The sequence below is a fragment of the Schistocerca gregaria genome, chromosome 2 (assembly GCF_023897955.1).
Source record: "Schistocerca gregaria isolate iqSchGreg1 chromosome 2, iqSchGreg1.2, whole genome shotgun sequence".
NCBI lineage: Eukaryota > Metazoa > Arthropoda > Insecta > Orthoptera > Acrididae > Schistocerca > Schistocerca gregaria.
Window position 1 is genome coordinate 393,436,278 of NC_064921.1, and position 16,115 is coordinate 393,452,392.

At 36.9% G+C, this 16,115-nt stretch overlaps 1 protein-coding gene across 1 annotated transcript in view; it reads left to right on the forward strand.

The window, feature by feature from the left end:
• Positions 1 to 15,452, forward strand: part of LOC126321978 (neutral alpha-glucosidase AB) — a 106,811-nt gene extending 91,359 nt beyond the window's left edge. Inside the window, exons 13-17 of the mRNA XM_049994244.1 lie at positions 2,313 to 2,464; positions 2,611 to 2,724; positions 9,011 to 9,120; positions 14,743 to 14,846; positions 14,934 to 15,452. Coding sequence (XP_049850201.1) covers positions 2,313 to 2,464; positions 2,611 to 2,724; positions 9,011 to 9,120; positions 14,743 to 14,846; positions 14,934 to 15,043 — 590 coding nt within the window. The 3' untranslated portion in view covers positions 15,044 to 15,452. The remainder of the gene's footprint in view (positions 1 to 2,312; positions 2,465 to 2,610; positions 2,725 to 9,010; positions 9,121 to 14,742; positions 14,847 to 14,933) is intronic.
• Positions 15,453 to 16,115: the final 663 nt, after the last annotated feature.

The window sequence follows — 16,115 nt, forward strand, 5'->3', positions numbered from 1 at the left end:
TCAACCTGACAAATGGCTTGCTGCTCAAACATATCGGCCTACACAGCACCAGATTCATACTGTTCTAGTATTTGCACTACATGCTGAAATGATGGATCAGACTGTTTCAAATTCTGTTCTCTGAATCTGACATCAGTTACATTGTACACCATCTCATCATGCAACATCACATCTGAATACAAAGCACCACAAGCATATTTGCATTTGCATGTCCTCGTCATACCCTGAAAATCTATTACACACGATAAGTTTGTTCTGACCATTTATTGCAATAAAAGAATTGACACCTAGCTGCTACCACATTCACTTGTTGGTCATAATAGTTAGCGAATGTACAACCTGATCATACAGAAGTTCACTTAGGTTTGTGTTAGGAAATAGCTTCTGAATGGTTCTGAACACTGCTCTTCCTACCATGGACAAGAAATAGGGAAGTATCTTTGTACCTGGTAGATTGTCAGCAATGACATGGGCTTCAAACAGTTGCAACCACTAGAGCAATTCTTCTTCTAGTTCATGTAACTGGTGAAAAGGCAGTATAGCACTTGGCGCTGCTGTAGGTGGCTGCTGTGCTGCATTCATTTGATTCGCCAGTAGCTGTTGTACTGTACTGAGTAGAGATACAGTCTCTTGCGTCTGAAGCTGAAACATCTGTATGATGTGTGTTGCATCTATCCCTTGCAGCTGAGGCACCTGTGTGGAGGGGGATTGGGGTTGGTGAAGTGGGTTGCTCATATTTGAAAATACAAAGGAATAAACAGGCAAGGCAAGCAGAAAAAATAAGTACAAAAGTAAAGAAAATTTCTGCAATGCCCACCTGCAAACACTGATTAGCAAAAATATTACAAGAGATGGTTAAAGCAAGTAAACACACCCCTGCAAAGAGAAGCAAATGTAGAATTAATGCGCCAGCAAAACTCAAAAGAGAATTTCTGCCAGCCAGGCTCAGGGTGTCGCTGTGGAATCCTTTGACCACCTTGTTGCCAATGTTGTGTCCAACCCACTTGTCTAATATGGGGTGGCTAAGAAACCTGCTTTCTCAGGTTGCTAGACAACTGTTCAAGAAAATCATATTAATGAAGTTTATTACAGAAAATAAATGACAGTACTTAACTTTGAGCATTTACAATGATGGGTTGCAAGCAAATGTTGTTGTTGTAGTTCTGGTCTTCTGTCCTGAGACTGGTTTGATGCAACTCTCCAACTATTTTATCCTGTACAAGCTTCATCATCTTCCAGTACCTACTGCAACCTACATCCTTCTGAATCTGCTTAGTGTATCTTGGTCTCCCTCTATGATTTTTACCCTCCACGCTGCCCTCCAATGCTAAATTTGTGATCCCTTGATGCCTCAGAATATGTCCTACCAACTGGTCCCTTCTTCTAGTCAAGTTGTGCCACAAACTCCTCCCAATTCGCTTCAATACCTCCTCATTAGTTATGTGATCTGCCCATCTAATCTTCAGCATTCTTCTGTAGCACCTAATTTCGAAAGCTTCTATACTCGTCTTGTCCAAACTATTTATTGTCCATGTTTCACTTCCGTACATGGCTACACTCCATACAAATACTTTCAGAAACGACTTCCTGACACTGAAATCTATACATGATGTTAACAAATTTCTCTTCTTCAGAAACGCTTTCCTTGCCGTTGCCAGTCTACAAGCACGCAAATGGCGACAGACAAATTAGAAATCTCATCAGTATAGAAAATGCCTAATACAAGTGAAATTATACAGTTCCTAAGTCACTGCTGTAGATCTCATAGACAGCTAGTCTTCAACTGGGCTGCGGCCAGGCAGAACGGTGCTTATGTTCTCATCACCTAGAGGCTGCTGCTGTCTCAGTGTTGTCTTAAAGAAGGGTCGGTCAGCGTACTATTGGCTGATGTCGTCTCGCAGCCCTCTTGGCTCTAACATTCTTGACTGTCAAGCTTGTGCTTGACATTACGCTGGAACACTTTGTATGCTGTAATCAATTGGATACTATAGTTTTTACTTTGTTTTCTGTTATAATAAGTGTGAGCACTACTGCATGTGGAAGAAGGCTGCTTTGCCTGTATTTCTTCCTAGTTTTCTGTTCTTTCTGGGCCATTGCTGATACAATTGTGTGTCCACTTGTTCATTCACACCTTCCCTTTTATTACAAAATCTTATAAATTCACAAAATAGCTGACAGAAGTTTACTCACTGCTATTCCAAAGCTTCTTTCCTGACCAGTTCACGTCATTGAACCATTTAACTGCTAAAGATGCTGTACAGTAGTGTTCCAGAAATCAAACAAATGAGTAGTCACCATAAGTTATTTTACAGGTGACTCTCTGCTTGTTCATCCCGTAACAAGTCCTGGGGCTACAGAAGTGACAGTGTACCACCCAGGTGTGTCAGAGATTTGGTATGATGTGGATACTTACCAGAAATTTGAAGGCGGAAAGCATACAAAAATTCCAGTCACCATTGACAAGGTAAAACAAAATTGGTACACTACATGAAACCTTTACTCATGATATAACTTCATTGTTTTGGCACTATAGATGTAGTTAATTTCCTCATGATATTGAATACTATGTCACTGTTCTTATTTATTTTTACTTGTTTGCCTGGTGACTAGATACCTGTGTATCAACGAGGAGGGAAAATCATTCCAAAGAAAGAAAGAATAAGGAGAGCATCAACATTGACGTTAAATGATCCATTTACGTTGTATGTGGCACTGAATCAAAATGTGAGTATTGAATGTGACATAGATCTTTATTAATTTTTATTTATAATTGAAAAAAAGATTAAGGCCACAAAGGAAAACGGTATTTTCAGTCTCATCCTTGAACTACTAGATTATCAGCTGTTTTTTAATTATATAATTAATCATAAGTATGTGTTGTGAATAATTGGCTGTCTGTTTATTCTTATTGATGCGTGAAAACTGTGAAGGAAAAATTGTTTGCCACTTTGTAACTGTTGCAGTACATTGTGCTAAACTGAAAATAAAAATGATATGAAAGTTCAAAGAAATTGCAGCTATCTTGCTGTTTATACCAGTGCAGACTTCATTTTAAACATGTTATCTTACAGCCTGTGTTCCTTCAGAAGTTAGCTAGGTCTCTTTATGTGGTACTATGTTTCTTCTCTTCATGGCCTCGCTAAAATGTGAAGCATGTTCAGTTGCATAGAAATTTTTGGTCTAATTTCAGATACAAATTACAGTGTTTCCATGCATGACATACTAAATTTTAAAGTTTTATAACTTAAGCAATATCTTTTATAAATCATTATAACAGTTTCTGTGCTACACAGGGATAATAGATCTTAATTTCTCCACAGCCCACTCCTTTTGCCATCCATAGATAAAATCACTCTTCCAAAAAAATAATTAAAAGCCAAGAGAAATAGCACTGTCTTTCATTGGTGACAAATATGTAATATAGTCCATCTAAATTTTTTTGCAATTTTGTACTAATATAAAAGACAGCTTTCCATTTTCTCTGTTTTTAATTGGTTTACTAATGCAAGTTGACAATTAACTTATTTCAGATCTGCCTTATATTCAAAATTAACAATGTAAGAAAAGGCAGATCAGTACTAACCATAAGTATTACACATTAAATTGCAGACTGGTACAATTAGAGACATTTACACGCAAGCTGGCCCGAGCCTGCCATAATTGGCGGTCATGTTTGCATGAGGTTTGCTTGCTTGTGTGAATGGATGGTGTATGTTTATCTTTTTCCAATAAAGACTGTGACCGAAAGTTTATGTATAAGTGACCTTTTAATCGTGTCTGTCTGAAATTTAACATGTAATCTTTACGGTAAGCAGCAATCTGTCTTTTCCTACATTGTTGATGTTCTTAGCTGGAGGCTCCATTGTTTCATATTCAGAATTCATAATTGCCTGGAAAATTGTAATTACACTGACTACTGCTACTGTTACACCTTTTTTTTTTTTTTTAGGATGTCTCCCTTGTCCACATAATGCTGTAGGCATGTTGTAAACATTTACTAATGCTGGACATAATTCCCTGAGATGATCTACCTGTAGTGCAACCATTTTATTATCTTAAAAAATTTGTATTCCATGTGGTGACGTCTGGGCAGCAGCAACAAGTGTATTCTGTTCAGTCAGTATTACCTGAAATTTAAATTCAGCAGCTGGTTCTAGAGAATGAGAGCCTTTAATTTACTGATTAACTTTCATTGCCATAATCCCTGACACCTTGGTAGCTTGTCCAGCAACAGTTGTAGTATACCATAGATCAGGTCTTTAATATAAATTTTTGTGGTGCAATGCAGATGTGGAAGATTATACAGTAAGAGCCTACAGCTACTAAAATCCCAGAGATCAGTAGTTTGTAGTAAATGTCAAGGTTCTCTTACGAGATTTGCATCAATGTAGACCCTGATTTCCTTAAAACTGCTATATTTAACTGAATTGTATTTTATCCTGTAGAATTACAGTGTGTTCAGCAAGTGCATGTGTAGTATAGGACACATTAACAACAGAAGACACTCGAAATCATTTATTTCCAAGGAATCAACCATTTTGAATTACACTCTTGCACACAATTAGTTATTAAGAACAATATATACAAATTTAAATTAATGTGTGCTCTTTACCAATTTAAAATACCTTTTCCAGCAGATAGTCTTGGAGTTTTTATGGAAAGTTAGTGTCTTGTATACCATCATATAGGGTTTTGGGTAAGCTTCTTAATAACTTGATTCCTAGGTTCCGAGTCAAGAGTCTGGAACTGTGGACAATTTTTGAATTGTCTCCAGTCGTGACAAAAGTAGACAGTCATGTTGACAAAAGTAAAGTCATGTTGTGCAAATACTTTGGAGTAGTAGTGTTTTTAGAGATAAACATCTACATATATACTGTACAAACCACCTAGTGGCGTGTGAGGGAGGTTAATTTAGTACCACTAACTGATCTTCCCCACACCCTCCCCCACTTCCCCTGTTCCATTTGCGAATGTTGCTTGGAAAGAATGATTGTTGGTAAACCTCGTTGTTAACAACACTAATTTCTTGAATATTCTCATTGTCATTATTTTGTTAGACGTGTGGGAGGAAGTAATATGCTGTCTGACTCTTCCCAGAACATACTGTCTCAGAATTTCAGTTGTAAATATCTCTGTGATGTATGCCTTTCTTGTAGGGTAGAACAAACAAATAGGATCAATTGCAGGTGCAGTAAATGACAGGATTTTGGGAAACTGGTGTTTGTTGGGAAAAGAGTTTGCCTATGAAACAACTAAGGGTTGCCTATGAAACAACTAAGGAACAAGTACCGTTGAGCATATGCCAAGAAAGATGTTTGCAGGTTTGTTTCATTGACGGTGGGGTGCAACAAAAATAATAAGTCATAACTATCAGACACTTAAGTAAAGAGACCAAATTTTGTGAGAACTTGCTGAGACAATGCAAAAGAACCTGATCTTCTGGTAGAAACTGTGAATATTCTTCAGCCTCGCCTCCTTGGTATTTGTCCTATGGAGATTGCATTTCACATCTCATCCATGAATGGCATGGAAAGAAACTTTTATAGATGGTCCAACAAAAATACACTTTACCGTATATCTGAGATAGTGATAAAGTTCTGCATATTACTAGAGGATCCAGAACACATTGGTGCAGTCTGTTTCCACTTTCATCTGAGGGCTGTCTCTTTTGTTATGGCACCTTTACTGGTATGCTAGAGTTCTGTGCCATAAACATTTCAATGTTTACCAGTATCACAGACAAGTGCTTACAAGCAAACAAAAAATTAACAACAAAAATAATCAATTTTCAGTTTTTGAAAATATTATGTAACTGGGTAGATCGAAAATCGATGCCCCAAGTGGCAGCAGGAGAACGAACACACACACACACACACACACACACACACACACACACACACACACACACACACACAAAGATTAACAAAATTTGCAAGGTTTCAGAGCCAGTGGCTCCTTTTTCAGGCAGAAGAGTTGAGGGGCAACGAAGAAGAATGAAGGAAAATGACTGGCATTGTTCAGGAAATAGGGATAGTTTCAAAAAGTTGTCCAGAATCCCGGGCCAGGGGAGGTTTACTGGATAGGTTGAAAAGGAAAGATTGTTAGGAATAAACTGAGCAGGATTTGAAAACTAGAGAGTCTAAAGAGTCAGAGAGCATAATAAGCAACACAGAGGTTACTGACAAAACATTGTGTAAGAGTTAACAAGAACAAAAAGCCAAGTGCATGGTGGAGTGTGGAGGGAAAAAATATATAGAAAACCAAAAGGGAGCAATGAAAGGAATAGTTACGAAGAATAAATGCTGAGACCGAAGAAATTAATGTAAATTAAGGCCAGGTGGCATTGTAATGCCAGTGCCCATCTGTTGAGTTCTGAGAACTTAGTGTCTAGGGAAGAATCCAGATGGCGCATATGATGAAACAGGCACTGAGGTCACAACTGTTGTGTTGTAGAGTGATCTCTGCAAAGGGTGTTGTGTGTTGCCAGTATATATCCTCTGTCTATATTCATTCATCCTGACTGATAACTTGATGCTAGTCATACCAATATAGAAGGCCGAATACTGTTTACATAACAGCTGGTACACAACATGCGTCATTCCACTAGTGGCTCTGCCTTTGATAATGTATGTTTTACCAGCAACAAGTCTGATAGAGGTGGTGGCAGGAGGGGGCATAGGACGAGTCCTACAGCAGGGACAGACACAGGGGTAGGGGCCATAGGATAGGGAAATGGGTGGAGGAGCAGCATAAGGTCTGACATGGTCTTGAATCTCTCTCCTTGTACAAAATCTGCAGTTACCCGCCTCTCTTGTTTCCGTGGATGGTGTCATCTCCCAAGCCTGTTTCAAACTGTACAATAACAAGCCAGACTTCACCACAGAAAGCTGTCCAATCTTATGCCAAACTACCTCAACAGTAGTGTTTTCCTTCCAACTTCTTTTCAGCTCCCGAAACAGCTACACCAGCAACCACCTCTCTCTCCTACAAACTGAGCTTGGCCAACTTTCTTAACATTTCCTAGCTTTCAACACTGGCTCTGAGAGCAATGGTAACTCATGATCCCAAGAGCCAGCTTCATCAGTATAGTGTTCTCAACCTTTCATCTAAGGCACTTGCACTTCCTGAATAACGTGGGGGAGGGGTCCCTACAACTTGATCTTAGCCTATCCTCTGCAGAACTCTGGGCTCTTTGTCCCTAAAAATTGATGATTCCATTATTATCAGCTGAGTAGACAAGGGATCTACACCAGCTGTCTGACAACTCATTGTACAGGTTCTGCCATAAAGATTGCATCCTTATGATACAGAAAGATCTAAAGTCCCTCCTTAAAATGCCAGGCCTCTCACAAGAACTAACAGCTCAATACATAGAACTTATTATCCCACCCAAACATCTCCACCTTTTACTTTCTTCCTAAGATCCACCAACCCATTTATCCTACCTGTCCCATAGTTGCTGGCTTCAGAGCACCCACCAAATGTACATCTGCCCATTTTGATCTACACCTGCAGTCTGTAGTACAAAGATTTCCCTTCTATATTAAAGATGCCAACCATTTATTAGTTCGTTTGAATCTGTGCCTGTCCCACTCCCATCACACACTTTGCTTCCCAATTGAAGGAACCTCCCTTTATACCAACATCCCCCATGTACTGCTGCTGAACATTACCACCACCAATGCCCACTTGATTCCAAACATATGACATCCTTCTTGGTCACACTAATCAATTTCATACTTGCCAGCAACTGCCTTATCTTTGGTGGGGAGACATACAATCATATCAGGGGCATGGCTGTGGGAATCAGGACAGCTCCTTCTATACCAAATTGTTCTTGAGTCTCTCTGAGGACGATTTCATGTTACCTAAAAGCCTTCAGGCACAGGTTTGGTTTAGATACATTGATGACATCTTTCCATATCGACTCAGGTGAGACTGAGCTGTTAAAATTTGTGGAATCTCTACATGCATTCTCCCAGTTAAATTTCACACTGCTCTATTCCAAATACCATGGCATGTTCCTTGATGTTTTATGCAGGCATTACTCCATATTACTGGGTAAAAGAAAACTGAACTTTCTGACTACTCTTTTTCTTACCTTTAGAAAAACAAGGTTAATATGACCAAATACAATATTTTAAATGTCAAACCTGAAGGTTTAAATAATGTGCAATTGTTTTTGCAGAAATATCAGTAATATTGACATGCACAGTTCTGATATTGTATTTTATGGACTCGGATAATACAGTGTATTTTTGTTGAGAAACTGAAAAGTAATGAAACTGTAATTAATAGAATGTTGATGAATAGAAATATAAGTTTTCTTCCTAATGTAATTACTGTTACAGAGTTATTGAAAATCATGCATAATGCATTGCAGTGTTCTGTTGTATAATGGTAGTCTTCTGATGTTTTGCTACATACTGTTCAGACTTTATACTAAATATTATACAGGGTGCAACAGGAGGAATGGTCAATATTGAGGTATATGTCAGGAATAACCACTCAAAGAAAAAAAATTCTAGTAAAGATGGGCTTTAAATTGCATACCTTAAGGGCTATGAGCACGGAGATGTGTTTGAAATTAGCAAGGATGAAAAAGTCCTCATAGCTCTCAAGGTAGTAGGCACTTCAGAGCCCATGTTTAGTGGATTTTTTTTCTTGTTTTGGACTGTACTATCACCTCTCAAAATATAAAGAGCAAAGAAGTTGCAGTAGAAGAGATTTGTTCATAGTCTCGAAGATGAAAAAGTGCTCCATCTCTTGAGGTATGCATTTTAGAGCCCAGGTTTAATAGACTTGTTTGCTTTCAGTGATTGTTCCTGCTTTAACCCTGAACATTGAGCATTCCTCCTATGACATCCTGCAGGTGTTACTGTATTTTTGTACATGCGAAGCTGTTTTGATATCAGTGATATTTAAAGAATTTAGTTATTAAATTTGTCTTCATTTTTTTTTTTTTTTTTTTTTTTTTTTTTTTTTTTTTTTTTTTTTTTTTTGCCCTTAGAAAACTGCTTCTGGCCGGTTGTACATGGATGATGGAGAGACCTTTGAATACAAGAAAGGAGCATATTTGTATTTATCTCTTGAATTTGCTGGAAATAAACTTACATCAAGGTAACTGAAAAAAGATAGAGAAAATTCTTAATTCAATATTTGTATAAAACCATTGACAGAAGCTCAGAAATAGGATTGTGTAATATATTTATTTAGGGTAAACTTAGCTAATTTTGCAGTATTAAGGTTTTTTTGCCTCTAGTGTTTAAAAGAAATATTAAAAATGGAATTTTTGTGTCAAATGATAAGTAAAATTAGTACAGTTCGTTGATATAAATGTTAAATATTGAAAGTTAAATTTCAGATACAAAAAGCTTTCTTAAAATAGTGCTGATTTACTGTGTTAATAAGAACTCGGGCAATTTTTCAACACTCGGGTAATTTTGCAGTAGCAGTTACAATTCTAAGAAAATAGTTCTTAAAATCAAAAATGTGATTAAGGTTAATCAGAATCAGCATCACTGCATAAACAGCATGTGAACTGAGCATAGTACACCTTCAGTCTTCAGCAAGACAAATGAAACCAGCACTCACATTTTAAACAGCAAATTTACTCTTGGCCATCATTACATCATCTTCGTAATTCCACCACATGATGAACAAATGTTGTCTTCCTTTCCTGCATTTCTTATTAATCTTCTCTGTACAGGCATACATCATCTTGTTGAAGGAACTACTTGTGTGCACGCTTGTTATTTTCCCATTCTAGTTTTTGAAGTACTCATTTTCTTTGTTGCCTCTGTGCTGGAACATTCCCCTTCGATTTGGAATTTATTCTTTCTGCTTCCCTTTCTTCAGGGATCTTTAGGCCTCATGCAACCAACATGCCTTCATCAGCAATAACTCTGGTTGAAGTAGCTGCATGTTTCCTCTTTCTCCATGATTTTATGGATTTTAGAAGAGGCATGTTAATTTCTTCCCAGATATTTTCAGTTTGATCTGTTGACACTTTTATCTCAGATGGCACATTATGAACAGCTTCTTTTCGCTGTGCTGATACACATCCATCTACTGTTCTTTCAGGTAGCTCTACTTGCTGCGCATTGAAGGTCACATAAACTTGGGAAACCTTCAAAGTGACATCTAGAATGGCATCTCTATTTATGGGAAAATTCCAGTTTTAGAAAAACCACTCTTGTTGGTGGCTGGAGATATAGTTTCGTCCATGGACTTCTTGAACAGATGGTAAAAATCCATCCTTGTAGGCTAACCACGGTTTTCATAAAGTATCTCACATTCCTTTCTAAGCCAATGTTAGAGGGCCAAACATGGACACATCACACGGCTGCAAGATCTGAGTGGTGTGATGGAAAGATAACAAAAATAATGCCATTATCATGTCTGAATTGTAGAGCTTCTGGGGAGACATGGCTAGAATGTGAGTCCATCAATAGCAGAACAGAACAAGCGAGAGGAATGTGATTAATGAAGCGCTTCAAGGACTCCAAGAACATTTCCGAATTTATTCAGCCATTTTTTGACTCTGCTAACTGGCTCAATGGAGGAGAATTTTCCTTCATGCTATCGGTGACACAAACCCCCTTGAAAATAAACAGGGGAGGCACTGTTTGTCCCATAGCATTGGCAGCAAGCATAACTGTTGGTCTCCCCCTTTTCAGCAGTTGTCTGCTGGTTGACACATTTCCCTCCTTTCAATGAAACAATTTTATTGGCTTTTCACCATTGAAAATCCTGTTTCACTAGATTTCAAATTAGAATTGGCTCTGTCCCGAGCCCTGTTTTCTTATACACAGTACGTAGCATATCATAAAAATCGTTCAAATTAGAACGATTCAAAGTTGCAGCCCTATGATATGACAGATTTTCTGGATGACATAAACTTAAGCCATATCGTTTCTTAAATAAATTCCACCAGTCCCATCCTGCCTTGTCTCTTTCTTCCCCAAATGGGTTCCCCTGAGGTCTCTCTAATGCTAATTTACGAGCCTAACAACGCATATCACTCGCCAAAGCTCCGAAACCCAGTTCTTGCATTTCAGTTGCATACTTAACCAATTTAGTTTCCTCTTCCTTTTGTTAAAAAGAAGGGGCGACCCTTTTTCATGAAAGCACAGTCCACAGGATTGGCATAAACTCTTAGTCTATCCTTTAGGGTGATAGGTATGCCAAAATCTTTACTGGATCTATAAATTGACCAGCCATCCTGTAACACCTTTTGTACAGCTTCTTCTAAATCCTTTCTGCTATACTGTTCTCCATATTTGCCTCTAGGTTTAAACATCTGTAATAAATTAAACCAATAAATACCTTAAGACATCCTTTTACGAATCTCAGTATTGCATTCAAATCAGGAAAGCACTTTAATCCGGCATAACAACATGTAAAATACATTCTTTTATTTGATTCGCATGCTTCTCGAACTGCTACACTGAAAATATTCTCAACCACACTGGAAGCACCTGCCAGCAGCACCAAATCTTTAAGAACTTCAGTACTGGAAAAATTGAATTACAAGCAAACTATTGGTGTCAAAATGGTGAACAAGACCTCAAAGTAAATAGAGGACTGTGAAGAAACCACCAATAAAAGTCTTATACTTCCACTTCAGATTATATCAGCAGTATCGATAAAAAACCAGAAAGCTGTCACCGAACACGTGCTACACTGAAAATATTCTCAACCACACTGGAAAATTTTTTGTCACAGCAACAAGGATGCTGTTCGGTAGCTGTTTCCTCAATCACACGCTGCTGACAGGTGCTGCCACCTGTGGTGCAGTGTTCGTACTTAAAATCAGCTCGTACAATTTCGCAGTGGAAGGATATGTATGGTACTGCGAAATTAGCTGAGTTTGCCCTATTTTTCAGACCAGTGATTATATTTCATAATTTTATGACAAATATCCATGTGCCACTACTGATTTTGTGCCAAATAAAATTGTTTTGGTTCTTGCTGGAAAACTGTATCACCCAAGTCATATGACGTGCCACAAACTTTGGAGATGAAGCAAAGCTACATCTGTCTCTAGTTCATTTCTTAGTAAAACTTTTACTTTTGTGTAAAAAATTAAATACTGCTTTTGGGATTTCCATATGTTCTCCACTGTGCAGTCCTTCTCATTTTGAATCTGAGGAAACTTTTTCATAAAAAAGAAAAAATAGATTTTTCCACATCTTATAGTTTGACATCACAGAGTGATAATGAATTGGTTTTCTTTTTGTTATTGCCCGTTGTTATTGTGATAATTTGCAGGTAAGTAAATCACCGTGCATATTTTGGAAAGGTTGCTGTGAAGAATGTAGTTGTGTAGTTTGACTTTGGTGGATTGTAGGTCTCAGATTGCCACATAAAGCTGTCATATCAAAATTGTTTCTAATATTGGAACGAGAACAATATCTGTTTACATTCTCAAAAAGATGTGTGAGTTATATTGGAGGTTGCTTGCCACAAGATTGGCAGTCATATGCCTCTCACTTTATTGCTACCTGCTATGCCTCATGTTTCTCTTTTTCATATGCTGCCAGTACAAGCTGAAGCTGGAAACGAAAATCTTATTGAAGTGAAAAGACACCGGGAGCCATCAGCTTTTGATGCTGACTGGATGCTTTTTTTCAGTTTAAGCGTCCTGATTTCATTAAACTTTGTGACAGGCATAAAATAGATCTGGAAGTTAACTAAATTCCTGTCACTTATGAATGCTGCTCAAGCAGCTGGACAAAGCGGAGAAGTAAACAGGATTTTTCTTATTGTCATGGGCCTTTCGCATTTTTTTCAAATACATTTACTGCCATTATGCAGAGTTCATCACCCACTGCTGCACCATCAATGGTGACTGATCTCACTTCAAGTCCAGCAAAATTTTTTCTTAATACTCCTCAAATTGAATCACATACTACCTTATGACACTGAACTGTTGAGAAGTACTGTCTGCAGTTGATTAATCTGTAACCATTATTTATGTATGTACCACCTTGAATACAGTACCATACTAGGTGGTCTCATAAAAAATAAACTTTTCTTGGTTGCATTTTTCATGTTATTCACACACTTTCATCAGCTTACCTTATTGTATTTAGTAGTTCCTCAACAAGAGAAATAAAATGTCAAAAATTTATTTCCTGTTTTGTCAGAGTAGCCGATATTAGACTCATACTGTAGAATACATGGAATTTATGTTTGTGTTGGGAGATCTCATGGGATACCACAGCCAAACTATGTTTGATATTTGTAGCATTGTATGGGTACACCAAGTACTTCTTTTTCTTTTTAAGGCTATTGAGCATTAAATCATAAGCCATAATAATGTTCTCTTCACAATAGCTCAGGATTGCAACAAACAGAAACTTGATTCCTGCTGTATCGTCGTGTGGAGAGTCCACCGCATATCGGATCATCCCAGTGGGAACATAGTGTCAACTGATAAGCGTAATGGCAAGTGATCATTATTGCAACATGCCATTCAATCTTCATTGCAATGTGTTGTATCGCATATCATATTGTCTCAGTGTGAACCATGGCTGAAAGAAAACTTGGTCTGTGGTATGAATGAATAGATACCCATTTCTAATATCCATTCAAAAAAGTGTCAAAAAGCTTTTTATACCTTACAACGGAATTTTCATACAAGTAGAAGAGCACAGTTATGTACTCCTTAATTCCAATAAAAAAATCAATCATTTTAAATCTGATAGTGCTCTCTGTTAAGTTGCTGGTGGAACCCAAAATACATTCTCACTGTTCAACTTTTTAGGTACTTTCTGTTACCAAATTTTCTATTCTCAAACTTTCTCTTTGTAGCAGAGAATATACAACAGTGAACCCCTGCAACATATTAAAACTACCTGCTTGACTGAGGTCTGAGTCAGCTTTCTGTCTGCTCTTCTAAATGAACCATGTGAGTGCAACCAACAAAAAGGAATAATCCTTGTTTGAACAATGCTCCAGCACACGTATCTAATTTGAAGCTTCTTCCAGTACTCCTTGTATAAAATTCACCCCAGGAAAATAAATCCAGACTATCTGGATAGTATGTTAGTGTATTTATTGATTAAATGCAATAATTGCCTCTTTTTTTTAAGCAAACATTTGTCATTGTCCTGTGACAAACGCTTTTTTCAAGCATTACATGTTGCTAAAGTCCTCAATGTATCATCCAGTTGAAGAAATAATGTCCTTTGCATATGCTTCTAGTGGTAGGAGTATTGTCAATGTTCTCCATATATAGCCAATCATCAAAAGGATAGAGAAGTGATCTAAGGTATGGCCACCAAGTTTACTGATTGATACTTATGTTCAAATGCTTTGAATCTTAATTGAAACAGCATTATAATTTAAAATGAATTTTATAGTTAATATCAGCTGCCAAGTGTTAATTCCTGATGATAACAAAATGTATAGTGTAATGGTATGATGAAAAATATAAAATTTAATAGTTGACATCAGAAGGGTTACCTGTAATTTAAATAATATACATAATTGGAAAGCGGATAGTAGTGTGTTTTTATTTGCAAATACTAACCTGTCCTGTGTCACAAAAAGAAGTAAATCAGTGTTTTCTGTACACTTGGAGACCAATAATTATTTTCTTTTTGCTACATTCTTGCAATGAATGATTTAATTAATTTGAAGAAGAAATGTTAATTTTTGCTAATAATACTAGTAAAGGGAAACATTTTTTGCCAAGTAAACTAACTTTTGGCTTTTTTATTCCATTCTTTACAGGAAAATCAAGAAAGAAGGAAGTTTTTCAACCAAATCTTGGCTAGAAAGGGTGGTAATCATGGGTATTGAATCAGGAATTAAGAGTGCAATTGTTGAAAGTAAAGGTAAGCTATAATCTCTCTCACCCCTCAGTCTTCGCTATGGTTTCAATTATTTACTGTTCATTTTTTTCATTTTATTTTTTATTGCAGGTACTGGAAAAATAACTGTAAATACAATATATGACAACAACAGCAATGTGTTAGTAGTGCGAAAACCAAGTATAAATATGGCTGAAGAATGGAGTATATTGTTGCAGTGATTTTTGTAGCTCTCATTGTTTTTGTATCGCCAAAAATGGCTGACTGTCTTTAGGGAACATGGGTTGTCAGTGTAAGAGTTAAAAGTGGTAGAACAGTGTTTTTAAGAGATTTATTGTCAATACTGGATTACTTTTTTACTTAAAGTAAAGTTTTGATGTGAGGGGTGCCTGTATATTTTGTATTTATTTTAGGAATATTTGTTTATGAAGTACAGATATTTTTTTATTTGTTTGCATGTGTTTAATGTGCATCCTGAATTTTGAATACAGTTCCTTATTGATCACTGTATCTATAATCACATTCCATTGTGAACAAAACATTTCAGTTGAATTATATTGTAAGTATTTTGCAGCTGTATACATCTCTAAGAATGAAAAATACACACACATAAAAGAATCAGTTATGGAACATTTTGCATCTGTTCATTTGTTGAGAAGATACATCACCTCTATAGAGTTTCAAAATCGCATTACAGAATTCATCAATCAACCGTGTTGAGAAAGTATGTCAGTTGCAGTAGTTTTGTTTAACCATTTTTTTAAAAGTATGAGCTATTCTAAACTTGTCAAATGTGTATGGGGGATAATATCTTCTTTTGGTTTCTTGTGTTCTGAGTGACTGCATATGTATTGTAAGATTGAAATGTTTAAATTATTATTTTTCCAGCTGTAGTTTGGACTTTTTCACTAGTATATGTAATTCTTTAGGATCGTATGTAAGATAATTACAGGAGGTTACTCTGCTTGTAGCATATTTTAAGAGTCAGTCTTATTTTTCAGCAATGCTGACCTTGTGCAGAAATGCTTGGTGTATTCCTGAACGGGGTGGTATAGTAGGCTGGAAGGTATACTCTTCTGATTCTTTCGAAGCACTGTCATCCATTCTAAGTGTAAAACAGGAAATCTGTTTATGGCAAAAAAATTAAGGGAAAATTGCTGAAAATGGTGAGAGCTGTGGAGCGTGTTTGATATGATTCTTATGTAACAATACAAGAGAAGGAAAGTTGCTACTCACCATATAGCAGAGGTGCTGAGTCGCGATAGGCACCATAAAAAGATTCATACAATCATT